Below are 25,631 nucleotides of genomic sequence, written 5' to 3'. Positions count from 1 at the left end.
TGAGGAAGCAGGAGGAGAAAAAAATTTCTAGGTTGACTTTGGCAATATTGGGTTGGGGTGGTGCTGTGGTCTAAACCACTGAGCCTCTTGGGCTTGCCGATCAGAAGGTTGGCGGTTCGAATCACCACAACAAAGTGAGCTCCCATTGCTCTATCTCAGCTCCTGCCAACCTAGCAGTTTGGAAGCATGCTGGTGCGAGTAGATAAATAGGTACCACTGTGGCGGGAAAGTAAATGGTGTTTCCGTGCGCTCTGGTTTCCATGACAGTGTTCCATTGCACAAGAAGTTGTTTAGTCATACTGGCCACATGACCTGGAAAGCTGTCTGTGGACAAACACAGGCTCTCAGCCTGAAAGCGAGATGAGTGCCACACCCCATAGTCGCCTTTAACTGGACTTAACTGTCCAAGGGTCCTTTACCTTTTTTATTGGGTTGAGGCACCCTTCAACCATCTGTTGGTGCATTATGCCTGAAGAGCTTGGGGCAACCTGTGAAAGATGGCATGCACATTTGGGTGTACAATGAAGAACTAGGCATGTGGGGACCAGATGAAGGCTTATCTGACAATGAAAGTGCCTTTCTTTCTGGATTGTTAGCTGAGGAACCATATTTTAAGGCTGTAGCACATGCCATGGATCTGGTATGTGTGGAAGAGAGTGATTTCCCTATAAGAGTCTAACAAAGCTATCACCTGCCATCCCATTGAAATGCAATTTGTTGGATTGGATCAATTTGGTCCATTTGACCAGCAGGCCCCCCATTTCATGATATTTAAATCAATAAAACCCATGCCATCTCTTGAATTTTCTTTCAGCCTGGGGTGGGGAGAATGAAGGTTCCTGTCACCCTGATGTGATAGTTGGTTTCCACAAGAGCTCTTCCATGCTCCCATGGGCTTTTTGACCATTATCCAGCACATCACTGAGACAAAGAGAAAGGGAGGAAAGAGGCACAACATGTCTTCCTCCTCCTCAAGCTCTGCTGCTGTTCACATCGCTTTCACCCCTGCTTGAATGCAAGCCAAGTGAGTGCAAAGTATTTGGATGGCTGGAGATTGGTGGGGTTGATTTTAGGAAATAGCAAGATCATGGGTCCATTTTTTTCCAAGTTATTAAACTGGCTCAGAAAACTGATCCATGTTTTTTCTGATTTTGCTACCCTCCAAAACACACACACCCTTTCAAAGGAAAGCTCATCTAATTCTATATCTGAAGAAGTGTGCATGCACACGAAAGCTTATACCCAGAACAAACTTAGTTGGTCTCTAAGGTGCTACTGGACAATTTTATTTATATATTTCGACTAATTCTATATGTTAGGAACTACCAATTTGTCATTCTTGTCAACCCGAAGTTGTTAGTAACGCAGGGGTCCACTATGCGCCATAAAATTGCAACATCCCTCTCCCCACAGATCTGAAGATTGCAAGCATATCTGTCTTGATGTCAAGCCTAAAGCCATTTAAGGCAAGCAGCATGTGTGACTAAAAATATGACTTTCAGCAGCAAGTTGCCCATCCTGTGCAAGACAGAAATAGAGAAAGAAGTAAGCACCTGATATCATCCTCATTTGCAAACATGATCACCGCACGAGCATTCGGAGTCTCCATCAAGCGCTTGATGATCTTGTCAAATTCTCCCGGTCTAGGCTCACGGGGGATTTTTAGAGACTGAGCAATGCAGACACCACCTAGGCAGGGAGGGAAATAAAAAAAAAGCAAGGTGATTGGTGACAAGCTTGATAATATTGTTAGCATATAATCACCATATTCAGTGCACAACAGAAACAGCATAGTGGTTTCATAGGAAACTGCCAAGCCAAACTCACTTTGGAAGTGCAATCTTTCAGTTCCAATACGCCCACTGCCGTCCAACAAAACTGTAAAGGTAAAGGGACCCCTGACCATTAGGTCCAGTCGTGGCTGACTCTGGGGTTGCAGCACTCATCTCGCTTTATTGGCCAAGGGAGCCGGCGTACAGCTTCCGGGTCATGTGGCCAGCATGACTAAGCCGCTTCTGGTGAACCAGAGCAGTGGACGGAAATGCCGTTTACCTTCCTTACCTATTTGTCTACTTGCACTCTGATGTGCTTTCGAACTGCTAGGTGGGCAGGAGCAGGGACCGAACAATGGGAGCTCACCCCATTGCAGGGATTCGAACTGCTGACCTTCTGATCAGCAAGTCCTAGGCTCTGTGGTCTAACCCACAGCGCCACCTGCGTCCCATAACAAAACTGTAGGTGGTGGTAAATGCTCCAAATCCATTCTCCCTCCCCCTACCCTTTTGTCACAGACTCCCATCAATGCTAAAAAATGCCATTTGTTTAGCAAGTTCAGCCTCTCCCTTGAACACTGTAACTAAGCATGGCGATAAAAATGCAGTTCACTGGAAATATTGTGGTGAGTACAGTGAAAGTGTATTCTTCTCCCGGGAACCACAGTCGTATCTATTCCAGTTGCTAACCACAGCAGTTTAATTAAGTTGCCTTCGTTATTTAAACATCTAATTAAAGCAGTGTTGGGTCATCAATAAAACTCCCATGTTACTCACAGGTGAACCAGCAAAAGCCCAATGAGCAGAGGTATATTATACGCATACACAGATTTTCCTTACAAAATCTGGTTGTGCCTATTAGGAAAGCTGTATGCCCTCTATCAAATGTAATACTTAGGGTTAATGGAATGCCATTTAACTTATTGAAAAAGGTGGTACTTCAAGACTATGCCTTGTGAGGTTGTGGAAAGTTTGTCTTCTTTCTTTCTTTTTTCCAGCCCTGAAATGGGCAGGATGCAGGATTTATGAGAGCACCATTTAATCCTCTAGTTTAGGAATGATTTTCCCTGCCCTCCAATGCTGTGATTGTGCTGTCTTGCAGTCTTTTGATTGCTGATTGATCTGTGGGATTTTATTGTGATCTATTTTTATGTTTTGTTTTAAAAAGTTGAGTATTGGGGCCTTTGAGCCGAAATGCAATGCATAGCTAAGCTGTAGCAGTGGTAATAAAAAATAAATATAGTAACTATAGCATAATTATTAATGGCGTTTTAAGCTGACGTGTACTTTGTCAGATACCCGCAGTCTTTGTCCATATAACCCAACATGCTCTGAAGAAACTTTTAATACATTTGAAATGGTGAGGACACTATATTTCATGCTGGGGGGGGGGGCACTAGATTCATACCCAAGCACAAGGGAGATTCAGGGTTGCCAGAACTTCATCCTTGTTCAACAGCTAGTAAGTGTACAGTGGCAGTGCAAAATGAACATTTCATACTAGGGTTCTTCAGAAAGGGACTGACAGTAACATTGGCATTTATTTATTTATTTATTTATTTATTTAATAAAACCCTCTATAGAAAGCAGTGCCGGATTTATTTATAAGCTAAGCAAGCTATAGCTTAGGGCCCCATTCTCTCCCCCCCCCCAAAAAAAATGTAAAGAAAAAAACTGGATGTACATTTCCAAAATATAAGTTAAAAAACAAATAAAATCAAACCTACATATAGCAATGGTGTTTTGTGTTGTGTAGCTCCTATGATGTAAGTAATGGGCCACGCCTGATGGACTGCTCCCTAAAATATCACTGGTTTGCTCATTTCTATATCAATTAGTTTGATAAAATACGTTATTTGTTATGTGCAAATGGCTTTAGATACCTATTAGGTCCATAAATTACCATATAGCATATATTCTACACAAAAAGCAGCAACAAATTGTTGTTGACAAAGGACAGCTGGACATATGAAGGGCCCCATTACGTTCAGTAGCTTAGGGCCTCATCAAACCTAAATCTGGCCCTGATAGAAAGTGATGGTGCAACTGCAGTCAGAAAACTGTTGACAGATAGAATGCCTCATCTCAGCAAGATATCTTGACATAACAAAGGGAACAAGACAGGGATGTCCACTGTCCCCACTGCTATTTATAATGGTGCTAGAAGTTCTACTAAATTCAATAAGAGAAAACAAAGGAATAAAAGGTGTAACAGTTGGGCAGAACGAATATAAAATCAAGGCATTTGCAGATGATTTGGTCGTAACAATGGAAGATCCAACTGACTCATTAAAAGAGGTACTTGCAGAATTTGACCAATTTGGAAAGGTGGCCGGCTTCAAATTAAACAAAAGGAAAACAAAAATGATAGTTAAGAATATGAATATGGACAAAGTCGGAGAACTACAAAGAGAAACAGAAATAGAGGTGACTAGAAAGGTGAAATACCTAGGAATATGGGTAACGCCAAAAAACATAGATCTATTTAAAAACAACTACGAAACAGTATGGAAGGGAGTCAAGAAAGATATTGAAACATGGAGTAGGCTTAAACTGTCATTTTGGGGCAGAATAGCCACAATTAAGATGTCTGTGCTCCCAAGAGTACTGTTTTTATTCCAGAATATCCCCGTGATCAAAGGCAGGAAGATATTTAAGGAGTGGCAGAGGGTGATCTCAAAATTCGTCTGGCAGGGCAAAAAACCGAGAATAAAATATAAATTGCTAACAGATGTGAAGGAAAGAGGTGGCTTTGCCCTGCCAGACTTGAAATTGTACTACGAGGCGTCATGCCTATGCTGGGTAAAAACATGGATAAAACTGGAAGATAGGGAAACGCTAGATCTAGAGGGACACAACAACCGGTTCGGGTGGCATGCCTATCTTTGGCACGGGCGTAGGAAAGTACATAAAGACTTCGGAAATCACATCTTCAAGGGCCCACTGATCGAGGTATGGGAGAGGTATAGAGAAATGCTAGAGCCCAAAACACCGCACTGGCTGTCGCCACTAGAAGTTATGAGTGTCAAAAAGACAAACATGAGGGCTAACTGGGCTACCTATGAACAACTGCTAACGAAAGAAGAAGGAAAGTGGAAAATGAAGCCGTACGAGCAGGTTAAAGATCAAGTCTACGATTGGTTGCATTACTTTCAGACAAATGAAATGTTTAGGAAAGACATTAAAGACAAAGGATATATAGATAAAGCCTCCAGATTTCAGACTGAGATACTCAATAATAATTATAAAAACCTATCCAAAATGTACAGTATGTTACTAGATTGGAATTTAATAGACGAAGAAGTTAAGCCGGCAATGACACACTGGGCTAGAGACCTCGGCCATAACATATATTTCGAAGAATGGGAAAAGCTATGGAAACAACACATTAAGTTTACGGCTTGTGTGACATTGAAGGAGAACCTAATGAAAATGTTCTATCGTTGGTATCTAACTCCCGTAAAACTAGCTAAAATGTATGGTTCTTGTAATAAGTGCTGGAAGTGTAAGAAATGGGAGGGGTCTTTTTACCACATGTGGTGGGAATGCCAAAAGGTTAAAGGGTTTTGGGAGAGTGTTTATAACGAAATGAAGAAAATTTTAAGATACACCTTTGTTAAAAAACCCGAGGCTTTCTTGCTGGGATTGCTAGGAAGGGAGATAAAAAGGAAAGACCATAAGCTGTTCCAGTACGCAACAACGGCGGCAAGAGTCTTATTAGCCCAAAGCTGGAAATCAGAGGGTTTACCAACAATTGAGGAATGGAGAGCGAAACTGTTAGAATATGTGGAGATGGACAAAATGACAGGGAAAATCAGATACTTAAAGGATCAGAGGTTTATTAAGGACTGGGAAAGCTTTACGAATTACCTGGAAAACCTAAGTGAGGGACAAATAACATTGGTGGGTTTTAAAGGAGCTCTGTAAAGAGTAAAGGGTATTGTCTAAAGAGAAACGGAAGAATCAGATTGATCAACGACATTACAAAATAACAAATGCGAAATTTTATAAAAAGATTAGTACGGATGATTTGTGGAAAGGTTGAAGGAAGTCACATTCAAACCTGTGAAAATGAGTATTCAATTTTGTGTATTATGTTCTTGTATTTTTCTTTTATTATGAAAACTAATAAAAAGCATGCTAAAAAAAAAAAAGATATCTTGACATAGCTTCCATATACAGTAAGAGGAAGCAATATGTAGCAACAAATACGGGACAGAGAAAATGAAGTACCGTATCTCTCCACACATAAATAACTCAGCCTTTGCTCCCCAAAGACGTGATGATAGTCAAATGAACGGATATGCATCTATCAGTGTCTACTTGTCAGGCACAATAGCTAAATGGACCTTTCAAGTTCAAGGGTAGGATACCTCTGAATGCTAGTTTGCTGGGAGGCAGACAACACAGAAGGGTTTGGTATTCAGGCTATGGCTCTGAGCTTGCTGGAAGCATATAGCTGGTCTTTATTGGAACAAGATGCTGGACTAGGAAGGCCTTTGAACTGAGTATTGTTGCTGTTTCATGATTGATATATTCCAACAGTGCTAAATATTGGTTAGGATGGAATGTGAATTTTTTACAGCAGCTACGTTTCTAAAAGAATCAAGTAGAATTTGACAGTACAGAGGAACTGTGATAGCTAGAATGCATGAGCTAGTAAAACAACATTTATGAACATGACCCAAAGCTCTCCTGGCTGATGCACACCTTTCTTTCCTTACTAATCCATGTGGCTTTCCACCCCTACTGCTTACTTCTTTTTCATGCAAAGGCAAGAGAAATATAATTTCAATATATTGCAAGGCAACACAATTTGCACCACAGTTAAATCAGTTCAGGGGCAAACAGCAATCTATTAAATAAAAGTTAAGCTTCAAGGTCCGTATAGTTAAAGCCATGGTTTTCCCAGTAGTGATGTATGGAAGTGAGAGCTAGACCATAAAGAAGGCTGATCGGCAAAGAATTGATGCTTTTGAATTATGGTGCTGGAGGAGACTTTTGAGAGTCCCATGGACTGCAAGAAGATCAAACCTCTCCATTCTGAAGGAAATCAGCCCTGAGTGCTCACTAGAAGGACAGATCCTGAAGCTGAGACTCCAATACTTTGGCCACCTCATGAGAAGAGAAGACTCCCTGGAAAAGACCCTGATGTTGGGAAAGATGGAGGGCACAAGGAGAAGGAGACGACAAAGGATGAGATGGTTGGACAGTGTTCTCGAAGCTACCAGCATGAGTTTGACCAAACTGCGGGAGGCAGTGGAAGACAGGAGTGCCTGACGTGCTCTGGTCCATGAGGTCACAAAGAGTCGGACATGACTAAACGACTAAACAACAACAACAAGCTTCAATCAGCACTGCAGAAATTCTGGGGCATGAAGAAATTTAAAGTAACATGCAGCTAATAATGCATTGCCTTTGAATACATGCTAAATTTGTAGGGAACAACCATTAAGAGTTAATAAGAACCTACACCGTGCCTAGATTATGAAGATGGAGGGAAATCCTTGCTGCCTAGGGCTAGCAATGGGCATGTAGATACAAATTTGGTCAGTCAGAATAAGCCAAAGTTATTTTTTGTTGTGGAAAGAATACCTTCTGAAAGTGATGCCACTGCCCCACATGAGGAAATTAGCTCCAAAACATGTTGAGTATCTTGCACGATAATGTGCTACTTACACCAAATGCTGTTTACACAGTGTGTTGTTTTACACTATTACACAATGAAGCTGACCCAATGAAAAGACTAAGCATTTTAGAAATCTCAGCCAAGTGGCCATAAGTCTCAGGGTAAGTATGCATTTTTGTACACATTACTTGGTTGGAAAGCAGCATCATGAAATTCAGATAAGTATGAATTTTGAGGGACTTGTGTGTGTTGGTTCTTGTATTGTTTCAGAAGATGTGATTTTGGTATGTTCACCTTTCAGTGTGAACTGAATCAAACTTCTCTGAAATCCCTATGCATGCAATATTGTTTCATTTCCACATATGTCTGGCAACCTCTAAATCCTTGGCTGGATCAGCAAGCCTAAAGCTGACCCAATGTGACAATAAAATTTGCCTTACATCCAGTGCTGTTTTTCTGGGGGTACGCATACCCCTAAGCATTTTGTGAATCTAAGTCTAAGTCATTGAGGGGCAGTATTTCAATCTGAGTAGGAAAATGAGAGTACCCCTAAACATTTTTTTTAGGAGGGGGAAGCACTGCTTACATCAAGTCAGACCATTGACTTAGTTAGTTTTTTGGCTAGCACTGCCTTCTTCCCAGCCCTTATACAGTGGTACCTTGGTTCCTGAACGGCTTAGTTGTAAAACAAATCAGCTCCTGAATGCTGCAAACCTGGAAGTAAGTGTTCCAGTTTGCGATCGTTTTTTGGAAGCCGAACATCTGCCGCAGCTTCCGCTTGAGTGCAGGAAGCCAATTGGAAGCCGCGCCTTGGTTTTCGAACATTTTCGGGAGTTGAATGGACTCCCAAAACAGATTAAGTTCGAGAATCAAGGTACCACTGTAATAATAATAATAATAATAATAATAATAATAATAATAATAATAATAATTTATTTGTACCCTGCCCATCTGGCTGGTTTCCCCATGATATGCATCAGGTGTGGCCAACTCTCAAGAGACTGCCATCTACTCACGGTATTAAAGACTGGCAGTGATCTACCCCCTATGGGGGGTTCAAGTCAAAGTTGTTGAGGAAAGTTGTTGGAGGAGGAAAGCTTCATTTTTTTGGGGGGTGCAGCGCAAAATGGTTGAGCTTTTTCTAGGGGAGCCAAGCTTGTTGAGCTTCTTTGGCGGGAGCCAGTGATCTACCAGTGATCTACCACAAATGCCCAGTGATCTACCAGTAGGTCACAATCTACCTGATGGACATGCCTGGTATACATGATACAGTGGTACCTCAGGTTACATACACTTCAGGTTACATACGCTTCAGGTTACAGACTCCGCTAACCCAGAAATAGTGCTTCAGGTTAAGAACTTTGCTTCAGGATGAGAACAGAAATCGGGCTCTGGCAGCATGGCAGCAGCAGGAGGCCCCATTAGCTAAAGTGGTGCTTCAGGTTAAGAAAAGTTTCATGTTAAGTACGGACCTCCGGAATGAATTAAGTACTTAACCTGAGGTACCACTGTATAGGAAATGCCAATGGTTCTCTCTGGGAACTTATGCAGGAGATGCATGTTTTCCACCAGCAGGCGATGGCAAGACAACCCCCCATTTTGTCACTGGTCTTCGTGTGATTTCTTGTGTCATTTTTAAACTTTCCACCTACTAATATAATGTTAGATTATCACCAAAGTCTCTCCAAGTTAGCTTTGGTTGTTTTTGTCTGGCCCTGACTTACGGACCCATTGGGATTCTGCTGTACTTCTTTTTGCTGTTGACTCTTCCAAAGCCTTCAGGAACTTTGACGTGTGGGCTTTCATGGTGTCATACATTTTAAAAGACAGATTGACATGAATGTATTTAAATAATACGTTAATAACAACCTCACTTTTCTGACACACAGTCAATCAGATAAAGAGGCCAGCTATTTTTGAATTAATGGGGCTTCAAAGCTGACAAAGTATGCTTTGGGTTCTTTGGGAAACAGTGAACAAATATACTGTTATTTTTTGTTACCTGAGTATTCAGAGCTCTCGGAGTCTCTCTCTCCCCCCCCCTCTCTCTCTCTCTCTCTATATATATATATATATGAAAAAAACATTAAGCTTTCAGTCACCTCCTAAAATCATCCATGCACAGGAAGGAAAACTGATTCTTAAGGAAAAGTGACAAAGGAAGGACAATATGTTACCTCATAAATTTCACTAATAGAATTTTCAGCTCTTGCTAGTCATGCAGTGGCTTTTAAGAAAACCATTCCCCTTGCATGTAATAGACCCTGAAAAGTTACAAATGCTTATCTATTATATACTGCATTCTGCCATCCAGAAAGAATGGCTATCTAGGAATGAAGAAAGAGGGAGGGGGGAACCACACTGCAGTATCTGAATGGTTGTTTTCCTAGAGTTTAATGGCACCAGAGAAATGCCACTTCCATCATTACAATAGTTCATTCAATCATGACTACACTGGGCATCTTCACATCTCTGTGTTGAAGAATGTCTTTGACACTAATAGAAACAAATCAAAATGCACTTCAGCTTTGCCACGGCATTCATAATAAATTCCGCAAGCTATTACCTGACAAACGCAGCAATTGGTTTATCTCTTTATCTGTACACTACCCACCCTGCGCATTGGAAGCAAGGAGCTGTATATTGATTTATAGGAGCCAATCAACACTGGAAATAACATGACAGGGAAACTTTAAGCACCGTATTTAAACAGAGTTTGCAAACATAATCCACAAACACATCTATTATGCCTGACTGGCAATAGGAAAGTGAAATCATAAGAGAGGAATATTAGATCAATTTTTTTTTGGAATTGGGGCATTGGACTCAGTGTATGGCCTCCAACAGGTCAGCTTTTCTGAACTTTTGGCTTCCTAAGGACGGAAAAAAATAACGTTTGTATATACTTAAAATGTTGAAAGTTCTTCTCATGTGTTTTCAGAATATCACACCATATTGCAGATAGGATCAAGAGACTGAAACAGAAGGAATAATGGGTTGTCTATGTCAGTTGGATGAAGATGTCATCTATTCAGAGTAGAGCCATTGAATCTACCTTAGTCACATCCATTGACTTCAATGGATCTGTTCTAAGTAGTAGCACTGAATACTGCCTATAAAACAAGAGTGTGAAATCTGCGGTCTTCCAGATGTCAGCTTCGCCTTTGAGCCAGTGCCAACGACTGGGCTCAACCTCTTCAGCCCAGACTGGGCCAGGCGAGCTGGGAAAGCACTTCCAGAGACCTTCCACTGCAGGGAGCAGGTCTAGGTGCTGTGGACTCACAACTTAGAACTGTGAGCACCAAACTCAGTTCCAAAAGTCAGCGGAGCACAGCAGAGTATGAACCACACGAATGACAGCTCTGAAGTATAACTTCTTTTATTCTCTACAGCTACTGCATAAACTAACTAAAGACTAATCGGAGACGCTGGACTGCATGAGTGTTACAGCTTATTGAGCAGTCACCTTATCTATATACAGATAACACTCAGACTCCCACAGGCTGGAGCGGAAGAAGCGATGAGCAAAATCCGCCCCCTCCTTTCTGAAAAATTGTCAGCAGATTCCTGCAATGGGAGGGGTGAAACATCCTCACCAGGTGTTGCAGAATTAAACTTCCTACATTTCTGGCCATTGACCATGCCTTAGAAAAGGGTCCTGCTTGACCACTCATGTTATGTTAGGTATGGAAAGTGCTAATATACTCATTATGAGGAATTGGGGGAAGAGTTGGGGAAAGAGCCAACCAGATGCCTTTGGGAATCGGATCAAATTTCTCAGTGAAACAAACCAAGAATGTCCCATATATGATCTCGGTGCCAGTGGATCTTTGACTCAGAACAAGCCCTTTAAACTGCTTCTTCCACATCAGCCTCTTTCTCAAACCACTCAAGATTTTGAGCTTCAATTGACCACTCAAATGTTGTGATTTATTGCTGGAGTTCTTCATAAATAACCATTATAATTCCATTTGTCGTTTTTCAGCGAAACCTAATGCTGGTTATGAAAAAAAGCACATTGTAAGTGCTGAATGTGCAGATGATAAATAAAGGGTTGTTCTTCCCCCTTCTGAAGAAGAAAATGCTTTAAATGAAGTGTTCATTGCCATCGATAGCTTGTTTCCTTTCCATTCCAGCTGTGGGAAGTAGAATATCAACTTAATGCATTCAGGAACATTTGAGGTTTTGAAGATAATACCAATGAGATCGATAGCTTTTTTATTCTGCTTTGCTTATGAAACATCAAACAATATGGAAACTCTGATGTTACTTCCTCTGTCAGGTGAGCAGTAGAATGATAAATATTCATTGCAAGTGTCATGAGCACAAACAACAGTTCCCCCGTGCTGTTCTCTGGTAGTCATCTTGAACAGAGAAGCAGGACCACCATAGCACAGTGCCTCCCCAATTTCCAAAAATGCTCCAAAAGGGCATTGTGGTCAATGGTGTCCCTGGGAGATCAATTACAAGAGTTGCTGGAATACTTCTCCCATCATTCTTCACCATTGGTCACACTTGCTGGGGCTGATGGGAGTTGGAGTCTCGCAACATCTAGTGCAGGGGTTGGTAAACTAAGGCCCCCGGGCCAGATCAGGCCCACCTGGGTCCTAAATCCAGCCCACGCCGCAAAGCCGAGACTCCTGGTGATGGCGACAGGAGGAAGAGGCCGAGCGGCGGTGGCTCTGCCAATCAAACGCCGTGCCTGATTTACCTCAGTGGCGTTTGATTGGCAGAGACGTCCCTGCACCATGCTGAGGTAAACCAGGCACGGCGTTTGATTGGCAGAGCCGCCGTCACTTAGCCTCTTCCTCCCCTCACCACCGCTGCAGCCCTGGTGCTCCTGTGGGCCAGAGAGGAGCGGACAAGCTTGCTCTGCCTATTTGCTTCACGAGAAGCACCAGCAGCGGTGGTGGCGGCGGCAGCCCATGGGAAGGTAAGCGCAGTGCCTTCTTTCTCTAGGCGGGGAAGACCTACATTGGCTCCCAGTACATTTCCAAGCACAATTCAAAGTGTTAGTACTGACCTTTAAAGCCCTAAATGGCCTTGGTCCAATATATTTGAAGGAGCGTCTCCACCCTCATCGTTCTACCCAGACACTGAGGTCCAGCTCTGAGGGCCTTCTGGCGGTTCCCTCACTGTGAGAAGCCATGTTACAGGGAACCAGGCAGAGGGCCTTCTCGGTAGTGGCACCTGCCCTGTGGAATGCCCTCCCACCAGATGTCAAAGAGAAGAACAACTACCAGACTTTTAGATGACATCTGAAGGCAGCCTTGTTTAGGGAAGCTTTTAATGTTTGATGCATTATTGTATTTTAATATTGTGTTGGAAGCCGCCCAGAGTGGCTGGGGAAGCCCAGCCAGATGGGTGGGGTATAAGTATTATTATTATTATTATTATTATTATTATTATTATTATTATTATTCCGTTTCACACCACTGCCACCAGCCCTTTGGCGAATGAGGCAGGCAGCAAACAGAGAAGGCAGCTGTGGCTGGGGTAGGGTGGGGGGAAGACTACTTGGCCCCCTCACAGTGTGCATAGAAATTATATATATATATATATATATATATATATATATATATATATATATATATATATATAGTGAGTCATGGGTTCCCTTCCCCTGGAGTATAGGATTGTAAGCCAGGTAGATATATTGTGCTTCTGTAGTGGTTGCTGTTACTGTCTGTTCAAACATCCAGTCTCTTCACATACCTATATTTCCTCAGTGTTGTGTTTCTGCTGAAATGGGGCGGGGGGAGGGGTTCCCCTAGAAATGTAAAGGGGCCAAGCAACAAGAAGACTTTTCAGGACAAATGGTGAAATTGCTACACTGACAATAATCTTTCCAAGATTAATTGAATTTATTGTCCAATGACTTTTTTAAAAAGGCCATCTTATTCGCCTGAGGGATAGAAAATACTCTTTCGTCATCCCTTAAATGTGAGGAAATTTTTAGTAACTTTACATAGCTTATAGAAACTTGTTGGTGAACATTAAAAAAAGAAAGAGTAGCACCAAGTAGATATTTATTTTAAGATAATTTCACACCTCTTGAAATCTGCCATACAGAGTTATTTCATATTTTCTTCACAAATATACAAAGAAAGAAATATAAAGGATCGTATGTATTTGCTCATTCTTAATTTTAACCGCTAGCACAACGTTACTGCAAATATTGCCCTAAAAATAACTATAAGCCTACTTTTTTCTATATACTTTCTACACTACAAATGTATGTAGGGGGAAAATACTGATTTTATTACTTGCTGGACCATCTTCTTCCCTGGCCATGCTGGAAGTAGCTGCACTATGTGGCAAACGTCACCCTCCCAGAGCCCCAGGTGAACCATTATTCCAAGAGTGGCGTTCTCATCGCGTGAAACTTTAAATATAATGACGAACTAACAGTTAGGAAAACTTTGGGAAATCAGAACCAACTTTCATGCAGGGTGCTCACTTTTGCTTTTAATCCCATCATTCATTCAAATGTTTGCAATATCCTGACTTTGAAATCTTATTGACTTCAGTCTCAAAGTTAAGCACAAGAACTCCACTACAGGAAAATGACTATGGCAATGTAGCTGTAGTCTAAGGTGAGCTCAGTTCATCTGCTGCATCTGCTTGAGAAATTAGCCTCCAGCTGCCTCCTGTTGCCAGATGTAGAAATACCAATTTAAAAGGCTTTTGTTCCAATTATAAAAGCAATGTAAAGAGTTGCTGGTGCTATTTGTCTCACCATTAAAAAACAAATCCTCAGAATACGACTTAACCATGCATGGCTCAAGTTGCAGAATGCCGCTAATGGGGCTAAGTATATCTGTTATCATAGTATTGACTAATGTAAACTGCCCTTAATTTTCTCATATATGAACTTTTGAGTGTCTAGGTGTAGCCCATTACAACTGCAAACCAGTCTTACACCTACTAAATGCAGGCAAAAGGCTCTCATGCTGTGGTTCTTTAAAACATTCACTTCTATTTAAAAGCAAGCAAACAATATTTTGGCACAGTTCTCAAGCACTGTATATATCTCTGTGTCCGTCCCCCCACTGTGTCCATGAATAATATCTCTAAGATTATTACACCATGTTTACAATGCAAAGTTCATGTGTTCGTGGCATGGACAATGGGCTGTGCAAGCCAAGCACACAATAGAGGACCTACAGAGACCCCTTTGTATTTAAAAGCACACATTTCTATGGAAAAGACTGCAGTGGTTGAGCTCTCCGCCTACATTTCCTGGGAAACACAATACTGGCATATATTAGTTCCCTTGCTATGCAACTCCGGTATGACAGAAAATAACTCCCAAAACAAATATTTCCCATTTGAATCTCAGCAGGACGGAACAAGGCAAAGCCATCATGGTCTGGGATCTTTCATTCCCCCTTCAAAACCGAGAAGCATGAGGATAATGGAACTATATGATGGCACTGGCATGATAGATAGGCAAGGTATGAGCCTATTCAACTTCACAGGGAATTACTAGCAGAAAATGCTAGAGAAATTTGATTCAGTTTGCATTTAAAGGTGGTGAACCTTCCTAAATAATAATAATAATAATAATAATAATAATAATAATAATAATAATAATATTTTATTTGTAGCCCACCCTCCCCGGCCAAAGCCGGGCTCAGAGCGGCTAACAACAAATAAAACTAGCACAGTGTACATAAAACCACACAGTCAATTAATTAAAATACATTCTAAAATCAATTCAGAATCAAATTAATGGCAACCATGGGGCTAGAGTTCTGTGAGGATTACAGGAAGAGAGAGGGGGTCAGACTGTGCCTTGACCAAAGGCCTGGTGGAACAGCTCCGTCTTGCAGGCCCTGTGGAAAGATGTCAAGTCCCGCAGGGTCCTAGTCTCTTGTGACAGAGCGTTCCACCAGATAGAGCCATGGCCAAAAAAGCCCTGGCTCTGGTCGTGGCCAGCCTAACCTCCCTATGGCCCAGGATCTCTAAGGTGTTTTTATTTGAAAACCATAAGGTCCTCCGTGGGACATACCAGGAGAGGCAGTCCCGTAGGTACGAGGGTCCTAGTCCATATAGGGCTTAATTCAGCTTCCAAAGCAATACGCAAACCGAAACACAGTGATCCTCTGAAATTAACAAATCACTGACTTTTCCCAATGCAGTTCTCTAGCAAGTGATGTGTACAAAATGTGTATATTAGGGTAAAGTAAACACCTGGAACTTCAAAACATAGCATTACCTGATGTCAAATTTGGCACTCTAGGGGTGGGAGTGATATGAACCTGGCCTGCAGACCAGAAAAGATTTCCCACCTGTGCTTTACACTGTAGCTGTTACTGCAATCTGCTTCTCCTGGGCTAGACATCGATTTCGTCTGCCTTTGTAATGAAAGTTTTGGTTATATAGGTTGCCTGATCAAATGGGTACTCTCTGAGTCATCGTCTCCTCTTCATCTGGGGTCTTTTTATGAGAGTCACTGAATTTGTTCTTGAAAACCCTTTGGCAATCTGGGCTACCATACATAATACACTTTACCCACTGAATAGAAACATCCGTATGATAGTGATATGAATGCATGTATTCATTGGACCCAAAAACAGGGTATCAGCTGAAAACATCATATGCACAGCCATGTTTGGCAACAGTTAATAACACCACTGGTATATATAGCTCTCAAGGCAAATCTAAAAACATGTAGTATAACTAGGAAACATTGGCCTGCAAACACTCAACTTGGAGAATAGCCTTTATCAAAGGTGTTGTGGACTTTGAAGAAGCACAAAGTCAGGGGGGAAAGGAGAAATGAGTTTAGAGGAAGTCACGCTTGGCAAACCCTCACCATGATCAACTCCTGCCTAGAAGCATATGCCTCCACTGTGGAAGGATGTGTGGATCCAGAACTGGTCTCCATAGTCACTTACGGACTCACTGTTAAGACTGTTTTCATGGAAGACCATCTTACTCGGCTACGAGTGATCGCCAAAGAGCATTGTTAACTGCTTAACATGGGCATTATTATCAAGTATTTTGGAATGTAGCTATGGCTTTTGGAAACCAAGGGGCACATTCAATCAGGGAGAAATTGTTTATGCCAAATGGAAAGGGAGTTAAGCCAAAGATTGGTGTGTCCAAAGTCAAACACCTCTTTCTCATTATCCATTTCTGCAACCCTTTCTCTCTCCATCCTTTCTTTTCCCTTTCCCTTTCCTTCTCTTTCATAATCTATTCATTCCCCCCCTCTCTCTCTCACCATTTATCTACCTGTCAATTCATATTCTCTCTTTCTCTAACACCTTCACAAAATCACATATACATGAAGGTGCGCTCCAATCATCCACCATCTCTCTATCTGTTCATATATACAGTGGTACTTCAGGTTACAGACACTTCAGGTTACAGACTCAGCTAACCCAGAAATAGTACCTTGGGTTAAGAACTTTGCTTCAGGATGAAAACAGAAATTGTGTGGCGGCAACGGGAGGCCGCATTAGCTAAAGTGGTACCTCAGGTTAAGAATGGACCTCCAGAACAAATTAAGTTCTTAACCTGAGGTACCACTCTATCTGTCTATCTATCTATCTATCTATCTATCTATCTATCTATCTATCTATCTATCTGAAAATTCAGGAACTAGGACAGAGTGGCAAAACAGCAGCTGTCCTGCAATTTTAGAAAGCAGACCTAACAAGTTTGTCTTTATAAATTTTGCACTCCAATCATCCGCCATCTCTCTATCCGTTTATATATATTATCTCTCTCTTTAACAGACATACACAAACACGCGGACACAGAGAGACAAGCGCACACTCGATTCACCGATTCAGCCCATTCACTCTTTTCTGCTTGATCTTTCTTTCCCTCACACGCATGCACACTACAATAACTGTCAGCACTTCTAGTGTAGCATTAATGCTCTACTCGTAAAGGAATAAAAAATAGCTCTTGGGGAGTGGATAGGGAAGGTTCTGAATCAGTCCCTCCCTGGCGCTGTTCTTTATCTTCCTTTTTAAAAAAAAGTTTCTGCAAGATTTATTTTTCACTACAAAAACTCAAAGGCTTTCATACATCCAAATTATACCGCGAAATCCAATAAAAGAGCATTAAAATACATTACCAGCCAGAAATACAAGCTAACCAACCAGAAAGAAATCAAACACAGGCAGGGTAGCAGGATTCATGAATAAATACTTCATAGGAGGTGTTAAGTGTTGAGAGTTGTCTGACTATTTATCTAGAAAGGTTACAGGCATTAGCTGCTATCCAGCCCATGGGGTGGGGGCACGGGATAAGAGATATATACTCTGTGATTTCTTCTGTTATAGCTTTTGTAAATACAGTACATTTATGTTTTCTAAATATGAGCCCGAATCATAGAGTTGGGTCATCAAGTCCAACCCTCAGCAATGCAGGAATCTCACCTAAAGCATCCATGACAGATGGCCATCCGACCTCTGCTTAGAAACCTCCAAGGAAGGAGGTTCATAGCTGACTTATTCCCAAACATCCTTGAGAGTATTGTTCCCTGCACTTCAGCCTGCTTATTTGTGACTATTGGGGGTCTACCGGTTTTAGCTATATTCTGAGCAGGTTGTGTCAGTGGGATAATATCCAATATTCACCCCTTTTGCATTGAATCCATCCGGCTGCTGCTAAAGCAAATCTAACCCTTTGAAGGAAAAAGTAGTGGCCACTAAGGGCGGCTTGGATGTAACCATCTTGGCTTACGGTAAGGCAGGATCTGGTGGAGGGTGAAGAGCCAAAACTGCCACTTCTCTCTCTGTCGTTCCTCCTCCCCCTTTCTCTGTGCTTGCTATCTGCACAAAATTAAGCTCAAGTTAATCACTCCTGCTTAAATTCACAATTTTCCGTTACTGGGTATTGGTTTAATCTGGTTCTCCAAATCACAATACGAACCAAGGATCACAGCATAGCTTAGAGTTCAAGCATTACACTGGTTTCCTCATGCAGATATAACAGGAAACTATGGTATACAGAACCTCCAAGTGTCACTGTTTTCTAAGGACAGTCCCGGATTTACAGAAGCAGCCCCAGTTTCTGATTTGATCCCAGAATGTCCCACTTTTCCTTAGGACATCCTTATTTCAATCTGAGAAATGTTGGACAGTATGGTAAAAAGGTAAAGGGACCCCTGACCATAAGGTCCAGTTGTGCCTGACTCTGGGGTTGCGGCGCTCATCTCGCTTTATTGGCCAAGGGAGCTAGCGTACAGCTTCCAGGTCATGTAGACAGCATGACTAAGCCACTTCTGGCGAACCAGAGCAGCGCACGGAAACACCGTTTACCTTCCCGCCAGAAGTACCTATTTATCTACTTGCACTTTGACGTGCTTTCAAACTGTTAGGTTGGCAGGAGCATGGACTGAGCAAAGGGAGCTCACCCCGTCATGGGGATTCGAACCGCTGACCTTCTAATTGGCAAGTCCTAGGCTCTGTGGTTTAACCCACAGCGCCACACAGATATCCCTATTTTCATCGGAGGAATGTTGGAGGGTGTGGAGTTATGCAACCACCAAGCCAAGGAGATAAGTAACTATACCACCTTTAGAAGACATCTGCAGGCAGCCCTGTATAGGGAAGGGTTTTTTGTTTTGTTTTTTTGCTAAATATTTAATCTTTTATTAAGTTTTCATATATGTTGGAAGCCACCCAGAGTGGCTGGGGCAACCCAGTCAGATGGGTGGGGTATAAATAATAAAATTTATTATTAATTTGAGGAATAAACATTATATAGAATGCAAACAAGCCTCATGAGTGCTCTGTTTGCCTATTGGGAAGGAATAGAACACTGTAAAGGGAACTGGATTAGAGCAGTGCCTGGTCAACTGTAATTCACACTTTAGAAAACTGTATTTATGATGTTTGGAATGTTGCTTAGATATCTAGAGAGGAATATTCTTCCTCTGGCAGACTACCATTCATTAATTCTTCCTCTAGGTCAGCCTGCCCAACTTCGAGCCCCCAAATGTTGTTGGACTACAACCCCCATCAACCTCAGCTAGCATGGTCAATGTTCAATGATGGTGAGATATATGGTAATCCAAAATCTGAGGACACAAGGTCAGGAAAGGTTGTTCTGGGTCACACTTCTCAGACCTTTTCTTCCCTCAAAGGGTTCCATTTGGTACAGAATACACTGAATAATTCAACGTGAAAGGGTTAACATTGGATTTAGCTCAAGGCTGACCAAAACTGCCTCCTCATCACTAAACCAAGCCTGGGGAGCAAAACAGTAAAAGCGCCAAAGGCTTGCCTTCCTTGTTGCTGGTTGCTGGCTGAAATTACAGTAACTGATCAAAGACAGCGAAGAAAAATAACTAGGCCAAGAAGGGGGAACACTCTTAAGGGAGGAGTTAGCAAGCAAGCAGGCTGTTTCTCAAGAACCAGAAGCAGAAATTTAACAGAGAGAAGGCAACGGGACAGGATAACTCAAGTGGAACAATTTCCTTGCTGCAGAAGAGCTAGCTCACAGCCAGTGCAGTTATAAAGCTTCAAAATTATTTATTTTTGTGGCAGGGAGGGGAGAGATTATGTCCTGCCACTCTACAGGAAATATCTTAAGATGGTTAACAGCCCTGACCCCAGAAATCTACACCCACGCTAAGGGGGAATATCCACCCTGGGCAGAAGGGGAGACTGTGAGTGCAGAGCATCCATTTCTATCAGGAACTAGGAAATGATACTGAAAACATCTCCTTGGTACGAAGAGAATATGCAGCATCATTTTCCCATTGGGGATTTAGGCAATGGGCAAAGGTTTAATTTAAGCTGCATCACTACAACGTAAGTGATTCTCTCATGATCTCTCATAATGTAAGTGCAATTACTCAGTAGCCCACAACTTCCAGTAGCCACCCGCAAAGGCCGATTCTCACATTGCTGTATCCACGACAATCTGTAATTGCACCTTTATATAATTCCCCAACAAAGGGACTGGCTAACATCATGGTATCTGTTGACCGCACAGTTCATCAAGGCAGTGCTCTGGTGGAGTTAAATGGGAGGGAAAAGAATTAATAATTCAGCATACTTTACTTTGAAAGCATCAAGAAGCACTCAGGATCCAGGATACTGAAATATATTGGGTTCTGAGGGATGATGGACAGTACTGGTATCATTTTAAGATTTCAAGATAGTGCAGGACCTTGTTGAGTGAAAAAATCTCGCTGTCAAAAAGGTGTGTGCGCGTGTTTTCCAAGTATATAGCACATATACTAATTCTACACACACAAAACAAGTTTCCGAAAAAGATTTCATCTTCCTCTGAAGCAGCAGCAGCATAGGATGTGTCGCCATAAAGAACAGCATATGCTGAGACATAACCGCAAGGGCCCTTCTCTCACCACCAGCAAAGCTAATGACAAATATCATTTTTGCAAGTTTGCAGAAAAGCAAACACCCTTTTCATTCCTGTTTTGACTCCTCGCTGTTTGTGAAAATGAGAGCCGGCTTTCACAGCTTTGGAAGTGAGAGGCTGAAGAAAGACCTGATCGGCACAGAGAACCGATGTGTATGGCAAAGTGTAACACAAACCTGCAAAAAGCTCTCATATGCTGCTTCTGCAAAACAATGGCCTCGTCTGAGTTATGACATGACAGGCTCCTATGGAAGTCCTATAGCCTTCGTATATAGCAGCATTTCCAGGATGTTTGGGATTTTCATTTTATCATACCAGAATGGACTTTCCAATGGCTATTTCCCAGCCATCATACCTAGTGATGATGCCTGACCCCTATGCCAACTTCTTCCTGAAGATTGGCCTTTGAAGATTATGTTTCCATTAGTGGTGTTCAGGGAAGGTGAGAGGTGAACCAAGGCATTCATGAATGCAACAGTGCAGGGGTTCGCGAACTGTGGTCCACGGACCACCAGTGGTTCACAAGCATCCCTCAGCTAGTTTGCGGCATGCCCATGTTAAATATCCACATTGATTTTTAATTATATTTCTGTTGCTTCTTTTATTTCTTATATTGTGATTAATTGCATCGCCATTTGAATTCCATGCAGTGCAAGTTGCAAAAGGAAAAAAAATACAAGATAAGAAATAAAAGGAACAATAGAAACACAATAAAATAATGTGCAACCTTGTGTAGTTTGGGAACATAATAATATTTTTTTATTAATCTCCCTCCCTTCCCGTTTTAAAAACCGGGCTCAGGGCAGCTAACAGCAAAGACAAAACATTGATTAAAATGTGACGTAAAAACAGCATAAATACAACATAAAATGCAGCATCAATATCAATAAAATTCAAAAATTCAGGGGTCATTGGGGGAAAAGAAAAAGAAAAGAAAACCCAGTCAGTAGACATCAAATGATCACCAGGGCTAATTGGCCAAGTTGGTCCTACTAGGGCCAGCAAGGAGACCAGGGAAGAATTTAAATGTGGGGTCCCAGAAAGGGTTTCTTCATAGAAGAGGAAAGGGGAATGGGAATAGAGGATCAGGCTAATTCAAACTGAAGGCCAGGCGGAATAGCTCTGTCTTACAGGCCCTGCAGAAGGAGCTCAAGTCCTGCAGGTCCCTAGTCTCGTGGGACAGAGCATTCCACCAGGTCGGAGCCGTCACTGAAAAAGCCCTGGCCCTGGTGGAGGATAGTCTGGCTTCCTTAGGGCCCAGGAGCTTTAAGCTATGGACCTTAGGGTCCCCTGCGGGACATACCAGGAAAGACGGTCCTGTTGGTATGAGGGTCCTAGGCCGCATAGGGCTTTAAAGGTCAAAACCAGCACCTTCAACCTGACCTGATACTCCACCGGGAGCTGGTAGAGCACTGGGTGAATATGCTCCCATGGCAAGGACCCAATGAGGAACCTCGCTGCAGCATTCTGCACCCACTGAACAGTTTCTGCTGGGACAGTTTCAAGGACAGCCCCACGTAGAGCGAGTTACAGTAGTCAAGCCAGGAAGTGACCACCACATAGATCACTGTGGCCAGGGTGGGAATTCCTGGCAAATAACAGTGGCTATGAGAATGCAAGATTACCCAGACGCATGATGGATGGCATGGGAACTAGCTTTCGTTACCTTAATCCTACACTTTGCTGACCTAGACAGAATCCAGTATCAACATATCCATGAACCACATCCTAACAAGACCTTGTTTATCCTAACCTTGCTAACTGCCTTGCTTTTTCATTTTCTTAATGACATATGAATAGCCTTTCTGATGCAGACCAAAGTTCACGCTATCCAACCAGCATCCCATTTCCAGCAGGGGCCATCCAGATGCTTCTCTGAAACCCATAAACAGGGCCTGGAAGCAACACCTCTGCCCTGCTGTTTTCCTACAGCAACTGGAACTCAGAGGCATCTTGCCCCTGAATCTCAAGGTAACGTTCAGCTAGAAACCTTAACAGTGTTAGGAACATAGGAAGTTGCCTTACACCAAGTCAGATCTTTGGTCCATCTTATCACTGTACAGTGGTACCTCGGGTTAAGTACTTAATTCGTTCCAGAGGTCCGTTCTTAACCTGAAACTCTTCTTAACCTGAAGCACCACTTTAGCTAATGGGGCCTCCTGCTGCTGCCACACCGCCGGAGCACAATTTCTCTTCTCATCCTGAAGCAAAGTTCTTAACCCGAGGTACTATTTCTGGGTTAGTGGAGTCTGTAACCTGAAGCATATGTAACCCGAGGTACCACTGTATTCTCAATGCTGACTGGCCAAAGCTTTCCAAGCTTTCAGAGTGTTACCCGGCCGTAGCAGGAGATGTTTGATAGTGTTTTTTATATTCTGTTGGGAGCTACCCAGAGTGGCTGGGGAAACCCAGCCAGATGGGCGGGGTATAAATAATATATGATGATGATTCAATCTAGGACCTGCTATATGTCCCATCCACTAGAATTAGTCAAGCTTTCCTCGGTGAATCTGTCTAATCTCCTTTTAAAGACATCTAAGGACATCGGCAGCAGATCCTGTAGCGGCGAATGCCTTAAATTACTTAGGTAATGAATGAAGAAGTGCTTTCTTTTGTCTGTCTGGCTTCTGCTGTTCCTTAATTTCATTGGTTGAGCCCAATGTTAGTGTTACAAGGCATGAAGAAAGATAGATTTCACATGCATAACTCACGTAATCCCCAGCACAGTATTATTTGCACTCATATAAAACACGACAGTCTCTATCACACACAAAGTTGTACATTCTCTCTCCCACATTCTTAAAACTGGAACTATTCACAAGAAAACCATTGAGCCTGCTCTGTGGATTACTAGGTTGTACTCCTTTGTTGTCGCTGTCCCAATGTTTTTCTTCATGTCTACGGATTCCAGAATTTCCCTCTGAGTGATTCATCATTGTATAAGTCTTACTAGAAGCCATTGATTTGTGGTAACTGGCACTCTTAGTGGACTTTCAGATTGTGATTGTGGCATGTCAAAAAAAGCTCATTGTTTTGAAGTACAAAGATGAACTGGATTGCACTGGGATGCACTCCTACACACAACAAGTCTTGCTGAAATCAATGGGACTTACTTCTGAGTAGAAAATCCATGGGACTGTGCCATGAATTTTATTTAAGTCAATGAAACATTAGCACAGGTGTCGTAGTCTTTTGATGTGAAAATTATAAAGAAAATTAGGCAACAGGAGAGGGTCCTCTATTATTTAAGAACTACTTCCTTATGGCATCATTTTTAAAATATAATTTTAGGTGAAAAACTTCAAATGAAGGACTTTTCTTTCATGTTTCCATCCAATTCACTCCAGTTCTATTTATACCATTGTCCCTCCCTGGGATGGTACAGACCCTAGCGTACCATTATAAAATAAAAATCACCAGTACAGTCGTACCTCAGAAGTCAAACAGAACCCATTCCAGAAGTCCGTTCGACTTCCGAAATGTTCATAAACCAAAGGGTGGCGTCTGATTGGCTGCAGGAAGCTCCTGCAGCCAATCTGAATCCATGGAAGCCCCATCAGATGTTCAGCTTCCAAAAGAACATTCAAAAACCAGAACACTCACTTCCAGTTTTCAATCGTTCGGGAGCCAGAATGTTCGACTCCCAAGGCGTTCGGGAGCCAAGGTACAACTGTAGTAGTTATATAGTTGTCATCCAAACTACCACAGTAGCATACAGTCTAGTCATTGCAGAAACAGCTGCAGTAAGTGTCAGCAAACAGAATCTTGGGGCAGTTGCTTGGCTCCATGTACTCTGGCAGGGCCAACATGGCTAATGGCACCCATCCCACTACCCCAGGCATAGGCAAACTCGGCCCTCCAAATGGTTTGGGACTACAACTCCCATCATCCCTAGCTAACAGGACCAGTGGTCAGGGATGATGGGAATTGTTGTCTCAAAACATCTGGCAGGCTGAGTCTGCTTATGCCTGCACTGCCTCAAACAACACTGTGCTCCCACCCAGCACTGTTGCTGTCAATATTCGCTCTAGGCACCATGCTTTGAATTTTGAGGAGTCTAAGAGAAGAAGAGGGGACGCGGGTGGTGCTGTGGGTTAAACCACAGAGCCTAGGACTTGCCGATGAGAAGGTCGGCGGTTCGAATCCCCGCAACAGGGTGAGCTCCTGTTGCTCGGTCCCTGCTCCTGCCAAGCTAGCAGTTCGAAAGCACGTCAAAGTGCAAGTAGATAAATAGGTACCACTTCGGCATGAAGGTAAACGGCGTTTCCGTGCACTGCTCTGGTTCACCAGAAGTGGCTTAGTCATGCTGGCCACATGATCTGGAAGCTGTACGCTGGCTCCCTCGGCCAATAAAGCGAGATGAGCACCGCAACCCGAGAGTCGGCCACGACTGGGCCTAATGGTCAGGGGTCCCTTTACCCTTTAAGAGAAGAAGAGTTTGGATTTGATATTCCACTTTATCACTACCCTAAGGAGTCTCAAAGCGGCTAACATTCTCCCTTCCCTTCCTCCCCCACAATAAACACTCTGTGATGTGATTGGGGCTGAGAGACTTCAGAGAAGTGTGACTAGTCCAAGGTTACCCAGCAGCTGCATGTGGAGGAGCGGGGAAGCGAACCTGGTTCACCAGATTACGAGACTACCGCTCTTAAGCACTACACCACACTGGCTCTCCACCACAGATTGCACCTATCCACCACAGATTGGAGCTGAGAAGCCATTTGCCCAGAATTCAAATGTATTTCTGTCACCCACCAGTTGATGTCATCAGAAGGAAGAAAGCGATGGGTGGGTGGTAGCCATGCCAGGCATGGTCCAAGTCAGCACCAGAGGTGCATTGACAGCATCATACTGAGGGCCTTGAATATATTTCT

At 42.6% G+C, this 25,631-nt stretch overlaps 1 protein-coding gene across 4 annotated transcripts in view; it reads right to left on the bottom strand.

Moving 5' to 3' along the window:
* GRM8 (glutamate metabotropic receptor 8) overlaps nt 1-25,631 on the bottom strand; it is a 540,291-nt gene that overhangs the window by 253,283 nt on the left and 261,377 nt on the right. For all 4 annotated transcript variants that reach the window (XM_081928839.1, XM_081928841.1, XM_081928842.1 and 1 more), the window contains exon 4: nt 1,554-1,689. In XM_081928839.1, the coding sequence (XP_081784965.1) occupies nt 1,554-1,689 (136 nt within the window). The remainder of the gene's footprint in view (nt 1-1,553; nt 1,690-25,631) is intronic.

This window comes from Podarcis melisellensis, assembly GCF_964234715.1.
Source record: "Podarcis melisellensis genome assembly, chromosome: 10".
NCBI lineage: Eukaryota > Metazoa > Chordata > Lepidosauria > Squamata > Lacertidae > Podarcis > Podarcis melisellensis.
The sequence above is the reverse complement of the archived record's forward strand: the minus strand, read 5'-3'. Positions and strand labels throughout refer to the sequence as shown.